This window comes from Nyctibius grandis, chromosome 4 (genome assembly GCF_013368605.1).
Source record: "Nyctibius grandis isolate bNycGra1 chromosome 4, bNycGra1.pri, whole genome shotgun sequence".
NCBI classification, from domain to species: domain Eukaryota; kingdom Metazoa; phylum Chordata; class Aves; order Nyctibiiformes; family Nyctibiidae; genus Nyctibius; species Nyctibius grandis.
In genome coordinates, this window is record NC_090661.1 from 44,474,237 (window position 1) to 44,489,873 (window position 15,637).

General features: G+C 39.8%; 1 protein-coding gene across 9 annotated transcripts in view; it reads right to left on the reverse strand.

Annotated features, from left to right (window-relative positions):
- Positions 1–15,144, reverse strand: part of RALGAPA1 (Ral GTPase activating protein catalytic subunit alpha 1) — a 143,737-nt gene extending 128,593 nt beyond the window's left edge. For all 9 annotated transcript variants that reach the window (XR_011048079.1, XR_011048080.1, XR_011048077.1 and 6 more), the window contains exons 1-4: positions 14,791–15,144; positions 2,359–2,469; positions 1,766–1,815; positions 189–246 (exon numbers count right to left, since the gene is read on the reverse strand). Coding sequence is in view for 3 of the 9 variants with exons in the window: in XM_068399692.1 (XP_068255793.1) it covers positions 189–246; positions 1,766–1,815; positions 2,359–2,469; positions 14,791–14,896 (325 nt within the window). In the remaining 6 variants the exon portion in view is untranslated. The remainder of the gene's footprint in view (positions 1–188; positions 247–1,765; positions 1,816–2,358; positions 2,470–14,790) is intronic.
- Between the last annotated feature and the right edge of the window lie 493 nt (positions 15,145–15,637).

Sequence of the window (15,637 nt, forward strand, 5' to 3'; positions counted from 1 at the left end):
ATTGGTGGGTTTTTTTGTTTGTTTATGTTCTTTTTCTTTTTTTTCCTTCCCCTAGCTTGCAAGAAGGGGGAGAACATAATCCCTGTTATGCCACTAAAAGGTTAAGGAAATGAGTAGCACAAACTACTAATAGCTACTAATAAAAAATAAGATTTAAAAAAAAAAAAAAAGAAAGAAAATCAACTCACCAATACTATGAAACTGCCATCTCTGATGAATCTTTTCTGGAAGGAGTTGCAAAATTTTCTACAAAAAAAACCCAGAACTCAAAGATCTATGTTGCAGATACTTTTCTCGGAAGACCAAAGAGCGCTTTCACAAAGGCCACTGATCAGAAGCTGAAGGGTTAACTTACAAAATTTCAACACTGCTTTCCTTGGAAGCATTACTGCCCTTTCAAGATAATCCCATTCCTAAAGCTAAGAAGCCCAAAGGCTCTGACAGACTGTCTGGCAAGTCCTGCACTAGAGACTTCAGGTGGTACTGCAGTTTATCTGGCTCCACTGCCTCTCTGCTGGATATTGCTGCGTATAGCATAGGGAGTGGAATGGGATGAGTACTTTTCTCAGTTGCTCTGATTCACCACAGGTTATATTAGGTTATTCCACTTTTATAGTGGCTTAAGCTAGTATACTCAGCTGTCAACTTGCTTCTGTGGCACAAGCAAACATTTGCTTCAGTCTTCTCAACAGAGCGGTAATGAGCTACAGCAAAACGTGAAGAAAACACCTGGGGCAATAATGGTCTAACACCTCTCCACCTAGACTGGAGGATAATCACCTTCAGATGGTAAGAAACAGGGCACAGTTAGTGACAGAGGCAGTTAAAAATCTATTATGTAGCACTTCAACCTTTATGCTAGAGGCATTAGCAACTTGTAAATAACCTGATTTCCCAAATTCCTGGCCGCAGCCCTCCAGCAGCCTGTGCAAATGCTTCCAGAGCAGAGGTCACCTAATATCCCTTTATGTAGGAACTAGTGAACAAATGAACTAGTTCTCTTCAGATTCACTCTCCCTGTAACAGCTAGCCCTACAGTTTTAAGCACCAACGTACCTTAGTAAAAAAAAAAAAAAAAAAATCTTGAATTTGTATTCAATCATGTGATAAGCATTCATCAGCTTTCAATTTTACACATTTTAAAATAAAACATAATCCTTGTTCTATTATTAGAAGCCACCATCAAAAAGGAAAGACAAAAACCTGACGTTCTAAGCTATTTCTAAATGCTAGTCTCTGCTCAGAAATGTTCTGATTTCATTAAATTAGTTTCTAATTCATCTTAATTAAGTCAAGATATGCTTTTGGTAAGATACTGTGAAATGTTACTTTCAAATAATACATCTTTTCAAAAATAAAAGGGATCTATAAAAACTAATTTTGCAGTAGTAGATCCATCATGAGAAAAAACAGAGATAACATGCAACCAATGGGTCAAAAAGATCATGACTAATCAGAGATCACCTTCATAAGAATTTCAAAGTATATAATACATTGGAAGTGGGGGGAAACAGGACAACCAAGTAATGAACTATCTGCAGACACAGAAAACATCTTTTTCCACTTAAGACATCTTCCTGCAAAACTGCAAGTCAAATTCTTTTTCTTCTCACACAAAGCACATATATTCAGTTCTAAGCAAAAGGAAAAAGGAATGCTTAAATGTACAGAGTATTTCCAGGCACCTGTAGAATTGTACTGTTGTAATATAACAGGACTTAACTCAAAGCAAAAAACTCATACAGAAATATTCAAGTTATCTTACCTCAAAAATAAAAAGAATAGAATCTAATTCTTCTCTCTGAGACTTATGACCTAGATGCAATTAAAAGTAAATAGAAGATACACTTTCATTATCAAAACAAAATGTAAAGAACAATGACAAAGATCCTTAGATGTGTAAAACAAAAACATGCATTTCTACAACCATAATTTTCCATTCCTTCTGCAAATAAAAAAAAAAGTATATTTCATAGTTACGGTTTATAACAGATACAGTTTGTATAACTTTCTATTATGGCATCAATAGCTGGTAGAGATTGAGTTACACAATATCTTGTTAAACAAAACTTAGAATAATTCTACAGAACACAGAAAGCATAACACCTTAAGAAACTTCACTTTGCAAAAGGGCAAAACCAGTCATCAGAGAATAAATGCTCTCACTTACTTCCACTGCACACACCTCTAATTGGTCTGCCTTTATTTGCAAAGTTAGTGCTTAGACATATTTCTGCACAGCTAATGTTGCTATTTGTGGCCACAGATACACGGCTTTATTTATAATACCCTGCTTTATTTTATAACAAACACACAAGCACTAAGACAAAAAGCGTTCTATTTGAAATACTTACTTACCTTTTTGTTTAAGACCTACTTCAATAGTCACAAAGTTTTCAAAGAACACATAATATATATGTGAGAAATGTAGGTCGAAAAACTGTTTGAGATCAATTGATTCTGCATTCTCTGAAAAATAGAACAGAGCATTGTTTTTATTTCTTTCAAATATTCAGAGTCAATCACTACATACCATTATCCAGTAGTAAGCACTGAAGATAGTTTTAAACAAATTATTATTGGTAAAGAAATTCTTTAAGTTTTCATGCTTTTAAACTGAAGCTAATGAAATTCAATATGGCATGCCATAAGTGCCAAGTAAACTTTAAAACAGGAAGCAGTGTCTTCTTGCACTCTCATTGTTTGCATGACAGCAATGCCTGCAAACCCCAGTCATGAACCAGAATTCCATCAGGAATTCTATACAGATGAATGTCGTTTTGATTGTCAGTTTAATAGAAATAAAGCTAACGATGCTGCCCAAACTCTGCAACAGAAAGACCATCACTGTCCCCAACTGTAATTACTAGACACAACTAAGCTTACTTAAGAATGTGGGAGAAGGATGATAAGTGACAACCCCCTAGATGGTTTTGTGCAAATCCTCTGTTAAAGAAATATATGATGATTTATCTACATTAAACTGATTGTTTTAAACAATCAGTTCTTTTAAGCCTTAGTACACACTGAACCAAAAGACACTCCCTGTCCTATTATTTAACTACATAAGACTAGAGAAACTAGGTGGACAGAACAATAGTATGGAAGCACAGAGGAACAGGGAGACAGTATTTTAAAAGGCAAAACACTCCGCTTTCAGAATACTGATTTGAAACAAACAAACAAAAAATCCCCAAACATTAAGAAAGCTGAAGCAAAAAAACCTTTATGTCCTTCACCAGCCCTATACACTGAGGCATCATCTTTCACTGTAGATATATCTTTTATAAGTCCCCTTCTAATTCTTTATAGGATTGTACTTTTTTAACCCTTTTTAGAATGAAATCAATCTTTATCATCTCACATGACTGTTCTCACCAGGCACAGCAATCTATTTTGGCTGTAGATAAATGACCGCTAGGTCGAGCAAATATGAGGCTTCTCAAACATATGATGGGGATGGAGGATGTGGCGCTTAGGGACATGGTTTAGTGGTGGACTTGGTAGTGTTAGGTCAACGGTTGGATATGATGATCTTAGAAGTCTTTTCCAACCTAAACAATTCCATGATTCCATGACTGGATATAGAACTGGTAGAGTATAAAGCACAGAAACAATCAATTGAAAGGATGGTCAAAAGCATGGCATTATTTTCAATTCTATTTTATTATGTAGCTCTAGAGGGCTGTCAACTCAATTTTATCACAAATCTTGCTATAAAGTTTCCAATACACATTCAATTTTTGCAGTATCACAACATTCTGCCGAAGTCTTGCATGATCAGTGTAGTGGAGCCATAGTGATCTTGGAGAAGATAGTGATATATTCGCAGTTAAGATCAACTCCTAAAGCCAGGCATCTTAGCTAGCAATAAACTTAGTGGTGCAGAGTGGCAACCATGTGCTTGACTATCTACAGGATTACTAAACCTCCAGTTTTTCAGAAACTGCTATACCACTTACAGATCAGCAGCTAAACTGCTAGAGTTTAGAGTCTGAAATATTAAGGTAAGGACAACAAAAAACAATTCCACTTTAACTAGACCATGATTTTCAGGTGGTGAGGGCAAGTGTACAAGAAACGGAGGCATGACTAGAGCACAAGCGCAACCATTATAACCACTTCCACTCATGGGGCAGAACCCTAAGTGAGTTCTAGACTATGGACAAGAAAATAGAGCAGGAAGCAAATGAAAAGGGTTTGAGATCGGAGGATTAAAGGGAAAAAGAAAGCAACGATTGAGTCTTTCGGGAGAAAGGAGGGTGGCAGAAGATAATCTTTTATTCCGTATATTTAACTGCTGTACAGGAATTGTACACAGAAAGCAGTGGAACTGTTCACTTGATGCAAAGGAGCAGAAAACACTAGTTTCAAACACTAAAGGGATCGGAAGCAGTTAAACAGGGTCTCTGCCAACCAACACACAGGAATGCTGCATTTTTGCAGGCACATTAAATGTTTCATTTCCTGAAACAGGCCCTCATTCTTTCCCCAGACATGGGTCAACTCTGAAGCAGACAAATAAGAAAAACAAACCAAATGTATTCTTTAAAGTTTACTCAGTCTTAACACAACAGTTCACAATTTTTGGAGACACTATTCCTAGATTCTTCAGGCAACAAACTGAAGGCTTGCCTACATAACCAGCTGAACAGTGATTCTCATTTTACCACATAATTCGTGTGACACTTGCATAGATACAACTGGCGCTGTGGTACAGCGTTCTGCCTTTCCAGAGATCTGTTTTGGGGAGGAATTTCAGAGGATGGTCCTTTATTTCTTATTTATTTATTTATTTAAGAACAATGTGGTGCAAATCATCTCAGAAAAGACTCAGAGGAGCACTGGTAGACCTGTATTATTACCATTAACACCCAATTAACACTAAAAGCATACCTCCAGAATACAGCTACAGCTTGGAAGAGTACAATGAAAGTAAAAATTCCTTGACTTCGCAACTCGTCTAGCAAACACATTTCACCCTGATTTCTTCCTAAGATCACACTGGGTAGCAAAAGCAAAAGCAAGTTTTTGGAATTCAAACCAGTTAACAACTGAATTCTTGTAATAAATTCTATCGCTTCAGGTCGAAGAAAATAAAAATATAACATTTTATTTAATGGGAATTTTGTCCTGGCATTACTTGAAAATAACACTTTTTTTAAACGCCACAAACAATTTCTGTTAAAGCTGAAAAACAGCTTTCCTTGTAAGGGAGGGAAAACACACTTGTGCATCTGACAGGTTTGCCACTAGAGCAAAGAGAACATCTGCACATTATCGAAGGACACCTACAGTGATTCAGTAAGCTGCTAGTCCAGAAATTTGGACTCTTGCATTGGTCAAGAAGTTTGGAACTCATCATGCACCCCCTGACCAAGAATTATGGCAAGAAGGAGAAAGGGGAATAAAAGCAGATACAGCACGGAGATAATAACGTAGACCTTAAAAGAGTTTGATCTGGAAATCAGCTTGTCTGGCCACCTGCATACATCATTCCATTTCACAGCTACCTCTATACTGAACACAATTCACACGACTAAGACATGCATGGAGAGACTATTGCTCTCCTTGATTACTTCAATATTAAAACTTCCAGCTATACGTTGCTGTCATAGGTTCCTTCATTAATTAAGGATCCGATTTTTTTCCCTAATGAAAATGTCTCTAAAACATTCAGTTCACCTTTACCCTTGTGATCAACTAAAGATACAGCTCTTCAGTCCTCTCATCTTAAACCATTTTCTCCAACACTAGGTCATTGTCTCTTCTCTATGCTCTCCCAAAGTATCATGAATGCTGCATACAGAGGCAAAAATCCTTTCCTCTACAAGGAGCGTACGTACGTACTTTTCACACAGTCTTGAACTTGGAATTTGTAGGAAGCTGCTTGTCTGCTTTGGCTACTTAATCTTTTCTGCCCTTTTAAGAAGAGAGACATAGCCTTGTTTTTACATGAAGCGGGATTACACAGAACCAGGCTTTCCTCCCTAATTTACAGTGCCTTTATTTATTTTTAAACAAAAGAACTTTGTATTCTCCTACCACAGATTCACGTAACTAACACAAACTAATGTATTCCTTGTGTTCTTGGTCCTTACGCCCAGACTGGGAGGAGGGAAGGACTCAGAAATAGATCTGGCACAATATGAAATACTTAGAAAAGTTTCTCAGAATGGGACAGGGAAAAAATGGGACATTACTGTATTCCAACAATGTAAAAACTAAAGCTTCTACTGTACAAAGCATAGTTCCAGTACACTAAAATCCAGATTCCCAGCATCATTTATGGAAGCTGTTTGTCAAGAAAATGTAGTTCCCTTCATGCTTCACAAGAGCAAGACGTGGATCTTTGATAGCTGATTTTTCCTTAATAATTTTCTGTAACTTAAATATTGGTACAAAGCTGATCTCTGCATTAACTCTGTGTGTTCAGTGGTGCTTTTTTTTTTTAAGGAGAAAGTTACATTTAAGCACAAAGAGACACCGTACAGCTTCTCTGTCCTTTTCTTCCTCCCATAAAACTTTTCTAAAAGTAGCTTTAGTTTTTTCTAGGTTCAGCATTAAGAAGGTAAGTTACCTTTTTGGTTTAAGTTTTAGAAGTTGTATTCAGCTTATGGATTTCTGTTCTATTTTGATACATGAAACAGAGAACCAAACTAAAAATGGACGACTGGTTATCTAAGCTATTTGTATGACCCTCATTACAAGAGCATTCAAGTACTGGATCAACTGGAATTCATATTTCCATTAAACCCACTGAAATTTGGAAGTTCTACTACTCCCCACCTTATAGACTAGAGCTGTAGCAAAGAAGAACTAAAGAAAATAAAAAACAACAATCAAAACAAAAAAGCTTCCACCTCTCCTACCAACTTCTGTACTTACATGTGACGGTACTTTTAGGAACTTGTTTTCCTATATTTTCAAGTGGCCAACTCTTCTCTTAAGAGCTTATTTTCACGTATTTTCAACTGGACAACTCTTCTGAAGGTTAGTTGTTCAAAACTTTCTGAAAGGTTACATTCTTTTCAAGTATCTCAGTAAGATCTTCAAAACTTAAGTGCCCACAGCGATCATTTTAGGAAGGGAAAATTCTAGGCCAAAATTTTCTTGCAGAAAATCTGTTCTGTTGCAGAACTCTGCCTGAGAGTAAACCCATTTGCTCCAATGCTTTTATTATGGTTCAATTATCAGCACATCCCTTTTTAACCAGGAATAATTTGCATCCACAAAAGTATTTCAATAAAAATGTAACCCTTTAATATTACACATTAGAAGGATATTATTTGAATAGCATACCATACTTAGAATTACAATGCAAGAGTACCATCTCTGAGAGCTTAAAAAATTACTTTGTCAGATGTAAAACATGAACCAGAAAAAGCAACACAGATTTTTATTGTATATTTAAATTTGTAAGGGATCACCTGAGCCAGATTCTGCAAAGCTTACAAGTTTACACATACAACATCCCAATCCTCTGTAGGAAGAGGATCTCAGTGGGCTTTAACATATGATACACAATTTGCCTTCCCTGTTTATTTTGTTTTCTACATATAACCCTACAAATTATTATAAACTAATCCACAACATCTGTTACATATTTATAAATTAGTTGAGTTAGCAAGGGAAATGCATCTACACTATTTAGATGATTTCCTGCTGTAAGAAATTAAAATATTATAAAGCAGGTAGACTTGTACTTTCTATACAGGACAGAACTTCCAAGGTAAACAATCAAAATACTGAACTTAAAACTAAAACAAAAACCCCCACACAGACCTTAGATATATATTAACTTTTCTGAAGAGAACGTTAACATTCATCAGTTCACACAAAGCATCTCAGAAATTTACCATAGCATTTAACAGAATAGTCTACACTGACTAATCATTACAGATCAAGTTGTGGTTAATTTTACATTTGATTTTAAGCATTTCAGAATTGAGTAGTACGTGTATACATAAAATTATTACAGCATGTAGCATAACGAAAACATTATTCTGTCTCATTCCAAGACTTACTGACTTTTAAGTCACTTTCCCTCATCCTTACCCAAAAATAAAATACCAGTGACAACTGCAGCAAACAATGACCTGGAAGACGGCCAGGTTTCTAGTTCTATTTCTGTAAAGCGGAGGCCTGCTATAGACTGAAGTGTTCAGTATCAATTCTTGTAACAAACTGGTGCTGTTAGAAAGCAAGAGGCTTCTGAGAGTCCTCAATTTCAGTTAACACACAGGCAAAATGGCCAACAGAACTTACTCATTCTTAATTCTCCAAGCTATAAAATTAACGGCTGCTTTACAGCAAAATAGTACAGAGGTTCAGTTACATACGGACAGTCTCTTGAATAGAAAAGCATGTCACTTAGAAATGTTAAGTGGAAAACCTCCAGAACTAACTGGTGGCTCTGGCTCAGTTAACAGACTGCCAAAGTGAAAGAGACCTGATAACAAACCACAGTGTTTCAAAGGGTGAGCTACAAATGCAAATCTCTTAAACAAGGGCTTCATATTAGCCCTTACTATTTCGGATCACTAACAGTTATTTAACAAAAACAGTTCAATTCTTTTAAAAAGGTAATTTTGTCAAAGAAAATATTATTAAGGTATTTGGTACTAAAAAAGGGACACAATTCAAGAAATCTTTTAATGAACTTCTATTTTGCATCAGACAAGTCTGAACTCCTGATCACTACCATCTTTTAGATACAAACATACAAGAAAAAAAAAAAATCACAAACGAATAAGCAGGTTAAGGGCACCAATGAACATTATCTACATATAAACTGTTACAAGTTTCAACACCAGTGCTCTGTAGGAACGAGCAGAAGCAGCTGACAGCTCTCCAAGCTAATTCTTTCAGGTTGCTTGCAGACTCCAGAGAGTTACGCTAGTAAACTTTTAAGAAATGCTTCCACAACAACTCACGCAGAACTCAAGCTTTTATTTAAGCGACTTCAAACTCTTCCGTAGTAATGTACTTATTTTCATTCCACACTGCCACAAGCTAAAGCCACACAGACCCTTCCCTGGCATCCAAGCGGTCAGAGCCGCCCCTTTGCCTAGCCCGGGGCTTTGATCCGACGCCAGCCCTTACCTTTCCACACCAGCAGCACCAGCCACTGCTGCACTCTGAAAGTTGCGTGTAATGTTAGCCAAAAAAGCAATTCTTCCCCCTTTTCTCCCGGCCAAAACAGAACAGAACGGGTTCAGGGTTAAGTCAAGACTGACAGAACATCAAGTCTAATTTCTTAAACTGCACTCAACCCACAGCCTAGTCCATGAATTTCAGGGGTGACATGTCCTCTGCAGTTAGAATTACCAGGAAGGAAAAAAAAAAACACCACAAAACCTACAACTCTTGCCAAAAATAACACAGCTTTGCACATCCAAAGATACTTCTGGAACAATTATCTGCAAAGAAAATTCCAGGCAGCTAGTTTTGCTGTAGCTTCTCACTCGCCTCTCACTTTAGTGACCATAAAACATTTTTCATTTATTGTAGTATATAAGTGATATTATAATGAGTGATGTTGATGATGTGCAACACCAATGAATGCCATCCAGCTGAAGCATTAGGGCTGGCTGCCAGTAAAATAGATTTCTTAAATTAAAATCCCTTTAAATAAATACAATCTCTGTTCAAGTATATTGTTTAATATTAAACAATGTATCAGAATGGATGTCCAACGTCATTCTGTCCAGTATAGCTTGACTTTTCCCTTTCAGAGATCACTTATGTGATATGTCGAACACTAACCAACCACCATGAATAACAAAACAAAAGAATAAAAAAAACAGCCCACACTTCAAATACTCTGTTTTCTTAGCATTACATTTTACATGCGTTCTCTCCATGGTTCCAGAGATACCAGCAGTGTATTTTCAAGATCTCAGATGCAAATAAAATAATTTATGAGAAACAATATATTCCTTTTTCCTTTATTATGGAATAACAGATCACAGGCCTGTAACTCCTACTCTACAAAAAAAATGAAGGAGGGGGAAAAACAAATTCTCTTAAGAATTCAGCCCTAAAAGAAAATCTCAAACCAAGTATATTCATTTGACTTGCTCGTCAAATTTCTTCTTTCTGCGTAAGATTATGCAGAAGTCATTAAATACTTAAGGGCTTTAATTTGGGGGTTTTTTTATACATATATTTACAAATTCTGACTGAAACTACAAATTCAACAGGTAGCAGCAACATATTTGACATCAAAAGTAGAACAAAACAAGAAGTCAATATTGTTAAGGTATGACATTATGAAGGGTCACATATCTAGCTGCCTTAATCATTTACAGAGTGCTTAAATGACTGTTTTAACAAAAGGACAAATCAAGCATGATTTGATGCTTGAAAGATTACTAGAACAAGCTTTTATGAACTACTATTTTAAAACCATAGAATTTTAGTTTGATGTTGAAGCCTGATAAACAGTGCAACACTGATTGTAAGAACAATGCAATATTATTTCGTTGCTATTTCCTCTTAATGATCCTAAAAATTGCAATTACCTGCTAATTCACTGGGGGCTGCTAAAAATATGTATTCTTCTGGAAAATCACAGGCTTCATTCTGCAGACAATACCTAATTCCATAAGGTACACTGTGTGCCTCCATGTCCATCCGCTAGAAAAGTCTCGGCGACCACACCTGCACTAACTGCAGCCGCCAGCCTGCCTTACAGCAGGGCCTCGCTTCTGGTAAGGCTGAGCCACCGCCAGACGGATCGCAAGGGAATCCCATTCCACCTGCCCGCTCGAGGCTGATACGCTCTAACCGCCGCGGTAGCTCACAGTAAACAAAACTGCTACAGCCTTTCCAGCGTATGGAAACAAGACAGAAGAACAGTTTGATAAAAAGTCACATACAGACCAGGACAGCATTAGGGAACTTATGAGACTTACAGGTACTTCCCAGAACTAAGAAGAAAAAAAAAAAAAAAGGGGTGGGTGGGTGTGAACACTTCTCTACAGGAAGAAACCAATACACCTCAAAAGAAACAAATCTCTTAAAGCAGATAGTTCCAGTTGTTTCAAGAAAAATACTGCAGCAGGAAACCAATGAAAAGCACTTCACTCACAGACTGCTATGTCCCAGTATATGAGACTTCAATTGAATCAATTCTGAATTAGTCACCTGAATTTTCCTTGGTTCCTGAATTACAAAAAAGCCTGAATAGAGCCATACTGAAGGAGAGCAGAGAACCAGTCAGAAACAGTATGCTGGAGTGAAGTGGCAAGGAGCAATTATCTACAAGAGAGTTTCAGAAAAAAAACCAAAAAAAACAAAAAACAAAAGACAAATCCATTTCCCCTGCTATGCCTATAACTAATAGTTAGTCTAGCACTCAGGAGCTTCCCAAACCAAAAATCTTTTATTGTAACTTCAAATTTGGTAGGCCTTAATAGGCTTTATTTCCCAGTCTTTTTCATATATGCTTACATATTTTTCACTATCTGCCCTGACAGAAAGGGATTCCAAATCTTTCAATGTCTTTTCACATTAAAGTTTTACTCTCATCTGAGTCACTCCCATCTCTAAATCTTATACACTGACTATAGCAATAAGACTACTAAAGCTGCAATGATATTTGGCCTAGTGGTATACCACTGTTTTACGAAGACACAAAATTTTCTATATTCCTTATGCAGTCAGGCTAATTTGCATTTTTTACTAAATTTAAACTGAGTTGTCACCAATGACAAGCTACTTTTTCCTGAAATGATATGACTCACTGCATTCTAAGTTATCTTGTAAAAAGCATTTAAATAATTCCATCTAATGTACACTACTTTTAATTTGTTAAAAATGAATGTCAGTTGCCTTTGTACTATCCATTCACTTAGCTTCACAGTAGGTTCTCTGAAATCGTTCAGCCTCTTCTGGTCTTTACTAATAACCACACTATACTACCTGAAGTATTTTTAGATGACGCCTGACTTGCACCATTGCCTTGCAGGATCCAGCTGTCACTCTTTTACCATAATGAAATTTTTTACATTTCTCCTCTTTGACAAACAGACAACCAGCAGTCTACAATTCACAAGCACTCGCCTCTTCCTGACTATTCCATTATTTTAGCTTACTGGAGAACTGCTGCTTTGAATGCTTTGATAAAATAAGAGGTAAACCAAACTAGTACTCCCTTTCCTCCCCTCAAGTCTTAACCATGAACTCAAGGCCACACTTCAGTTTATCACTGCTGAACCAAAGACTAAGAAGTACAGCAAGAAAAAATTAACTCTGGTCAAATACACCTCACAGGCCTACTGAAAGGATGTTAAGTTTAAGAACAAGAGAAAATTCTCTCCTTCTCCTGGATGTGAAACAGCAGAAAATTCTCTTCTGGATAGTCTTTTAGTCTCCAGTATACAGTGACTAGGAGCAATAAATAAGACAATTTTTCATTCATAAAGATGCTGAACAGATCTGAACTGAGATTTCCTCCCTTCTCCCCTCAGACAGTCTGTTGGAGACTGCTAGCTTGGCTCCCCTGAGCACATGAAACCATGCCAATTATTATGCTGGAGGAGTTGTCACTAAAGAAAAAAGATAAACAGGAAAATGCAGCACTACGCTGCTCAAGCTGCAGGATGGTGCCTGCATGCAAAGCCACCTCAGGCAGCAGTCTCTCTTACAGGGGCACGTTATTTTTTTTAATATGGTTCTGCAGACTAGTCAAAGAAGCAATTGCACAAGAAAGGGCATACAGCTTATGCCTTGAAAGCTAGTTTAGGGAGCAGAGAAATTTAAGGAACAAGGCAAGGAGGTGATCACAACAGAACACACACTTCAAATGATCTGCTATATACTTCTCTTGCACTACAGCAGGAATACACAGAGAAACATCCTACTCCCCCTGCCCTCAAAAAAAGACGTTTTTGTACCTCATGCATCTAACAATACCCGCATAATGACAAAAATCTTGTCAATGCATCCAAGCTGAAGAGTCCTGTTTCACCTTTCCCTACCTGCACAGTCACACGCTGTATTCTCCCAAACTTGGAGAAACCATATGTGGGAGGCATGCTTCAACAGCTCAGATATACGCATGTGCGGGGAGAAAAGGGGAATGGCCATCACATGAAAACATGCACCAGCAGATTTAGTCTGTCCTACAGCCAGTAAGCAGAAACCTTAGATTAGATAAGAATGTCCGTTTGACACAGAGCTCATGGCTTGCATCTTATGGAATGCAACCAACTATTAACAAAGCTGAAGGAAAACCTTGTAAATAAAAGAGAAGCAACAGGAATATCAAATCTAGAACAGATCAAATCAAAATCACACAGATTGTTTTGCAGACTAAAGCAAAACTAGAAATATTCAACATACTTTAGCCAGGAAACCTAAATTCAGAGAAGTACTTAGTTTCTTTATAATACTCTTTCCTCTTAAGTTTCAACTGATGAACTAGTTAAGAATAAAAACAAATCAGCATAAAGAAAGCCACAACTGGCTCAGTACAGATAGTTAAGAAGAGTGGTAACATTCTTGAGTGAGGCAAGAGGATACATCTGACTACTGAAGTGTCTTGGATAGGTAGCTACCCAACTATTCTCCCTTTCAAAAGTCTAAATAATTATTATGTTGCAGAAAATAAGTCATGCAGCAGTACATGCTGCCATAAGGGAACACCTGTTCCTTCAAACACCAATACAAATGAAAAAAGGGAGCAATAACTGCTTTCCTTTGAAAGGAAAGAATCCAGCTTTGGAAGCCAAGTACAAGATACTTAAATACCCCCAGATTGTAGGCAGAACCCAAAATAATCCATTCAGTACTCTGTGCTAAATACAGAATGCAGTTGCCCTTGACCCAGCCCTGCTCATGTGTTGATAAACTTGTCAGCAGCAACACATGCATTTACAGAACCAAAGGGCCCAAAAGATGCTCCAGAGCAAACTTATTTTTTCAGGGACAGTTTGATGACAATGACTTAGACTTTTACAAACACGTGCAACTAACAAATATTTTGGATTTTTTTTTCCACTGTTTTTTCTTTAGGCACTTATTCCTTATAGTCACAATTTCTAATTCACTGGTCAGGTTAAACAGCTGTTCACATGGAACTGCAGCAGTACTTAAGTGCTTATGTTCCCTCCTTGACCAACTGGCAAAACAAAAGTGTTCTCAGACTGGCTGTATGAATGCTCATCTACATCTACTCTAGTGACCACTTATTGTTGTAGCTCTTACCTTGAAAACATACACGAACGGCAATTGTTACTGTAAGCATTTAAGGGAAATGGACTAGGGAGTCCCAGGCACCATTAGCGCTCACCAGCCACTTCTATTGAAGCGTACCGACTGAGCAGCATCTATGCAGGTATAGAGCGCGATTCACCGGGGAAGCACACCAGCTTTTCGCCTCCATCCACAGCTGCCAAATGAACTCCACCTTCACACGCGGTGGAAATGTACGTGCCTCAGTACAACAACGCGGAGCGAAGCATCCCCCGCTGCGCCCGCCGGGTCCAGCGGCCCCCGGCACACAGCTGAAGCCCCGCCGCCGCCGGCCCCGTGATGCCGGGCGCGGGGTCCTCCCTCCGGCCGCCGTGCCCAGGCGAGGCGAGGCGAGGCTGGGCCGGGTGGGGTCTCCCGCCGCAGCAGAGCCCAGAGTCCCGAGCCCGCCTCCCGCTCCGGCGCCCAGCCGGTCCCTTTTAAGTTCCCTGTCCTTCTTCCGCCGGGACGCGGGGCCGGCGGCCCCACGGGCCCCGGGCCGCGGCCCGCCGCTGATCCACTCCCTTCCTCCCTCCCTCCCGGCCGCCTCACCGATAAGGACGCGCAGGTGCTTGAGGCGGGTGAGCGGGTCCTTGCGGGTGTCCAGCACCTTCTGCGTGGACTTCCGCACGTCCCCGTGCGGCTTCTTGGAGAACATCCCGCCGGGCCCGGGCCCGGCCCTGGCGCCGCGCTCCAGAGGCGGACAGCGGCCTCCGGATCCGCCCGCACCGGGGCCCCTACATAGCCAACGGCGGCAGTGCCGCCGTCTCCTCCTCCTCCTCCTGCCTCCGACTCCGATGCGGCGGGGGTGGATGGGCGCGGCGCGGAGCCAACTCCCCGCGGGGCCGGGGGGGGCTGGGCCGGGCCTAGACTCCCCCTTCTTCTTTCCCTCGTTCTCCTCCCGCTGCTTCACGACAGCCGTCAGGTGCGACCCCAGGCGTGCCTATGGCAACCGCGCCGTGACGTCATGGCCGGCGCTCCCCAGCGCACCCCCGAGGCGCGGCGGGCGGACGGGGCTTCTCCGGCCCCCCACCCGCCCGCTCTCAAGCCTGTCAGAGGCAGCTGCCCGGTGGGGAGTTGCGTCTGCCCGGGGCTTCCAGGGGTCTCCTTGCCCGAGGATGGGGAGCAGGCACCGGAGCAGGGCGGAGAGGGGCTCGCTGCAGGATCCTCTGCGCAACTCGGCGACAGCAACTGGTGCAGGAAACTGTATTTCAGCTATTTATAAGTAAAATATAAAGTTATCCCATTACACAGCTCCTTCTGACTATGCAGAGACACTGAAGTGTAGTGAGGTAAGGGGGGAATCCTGTGGAGAATAAGGAGATAAAATCCAGGCAGGGACCACGTTCACCGGGGCAGTGACTCCAGACATTCACTCAAGCCGCAGTTGTGCAACGAG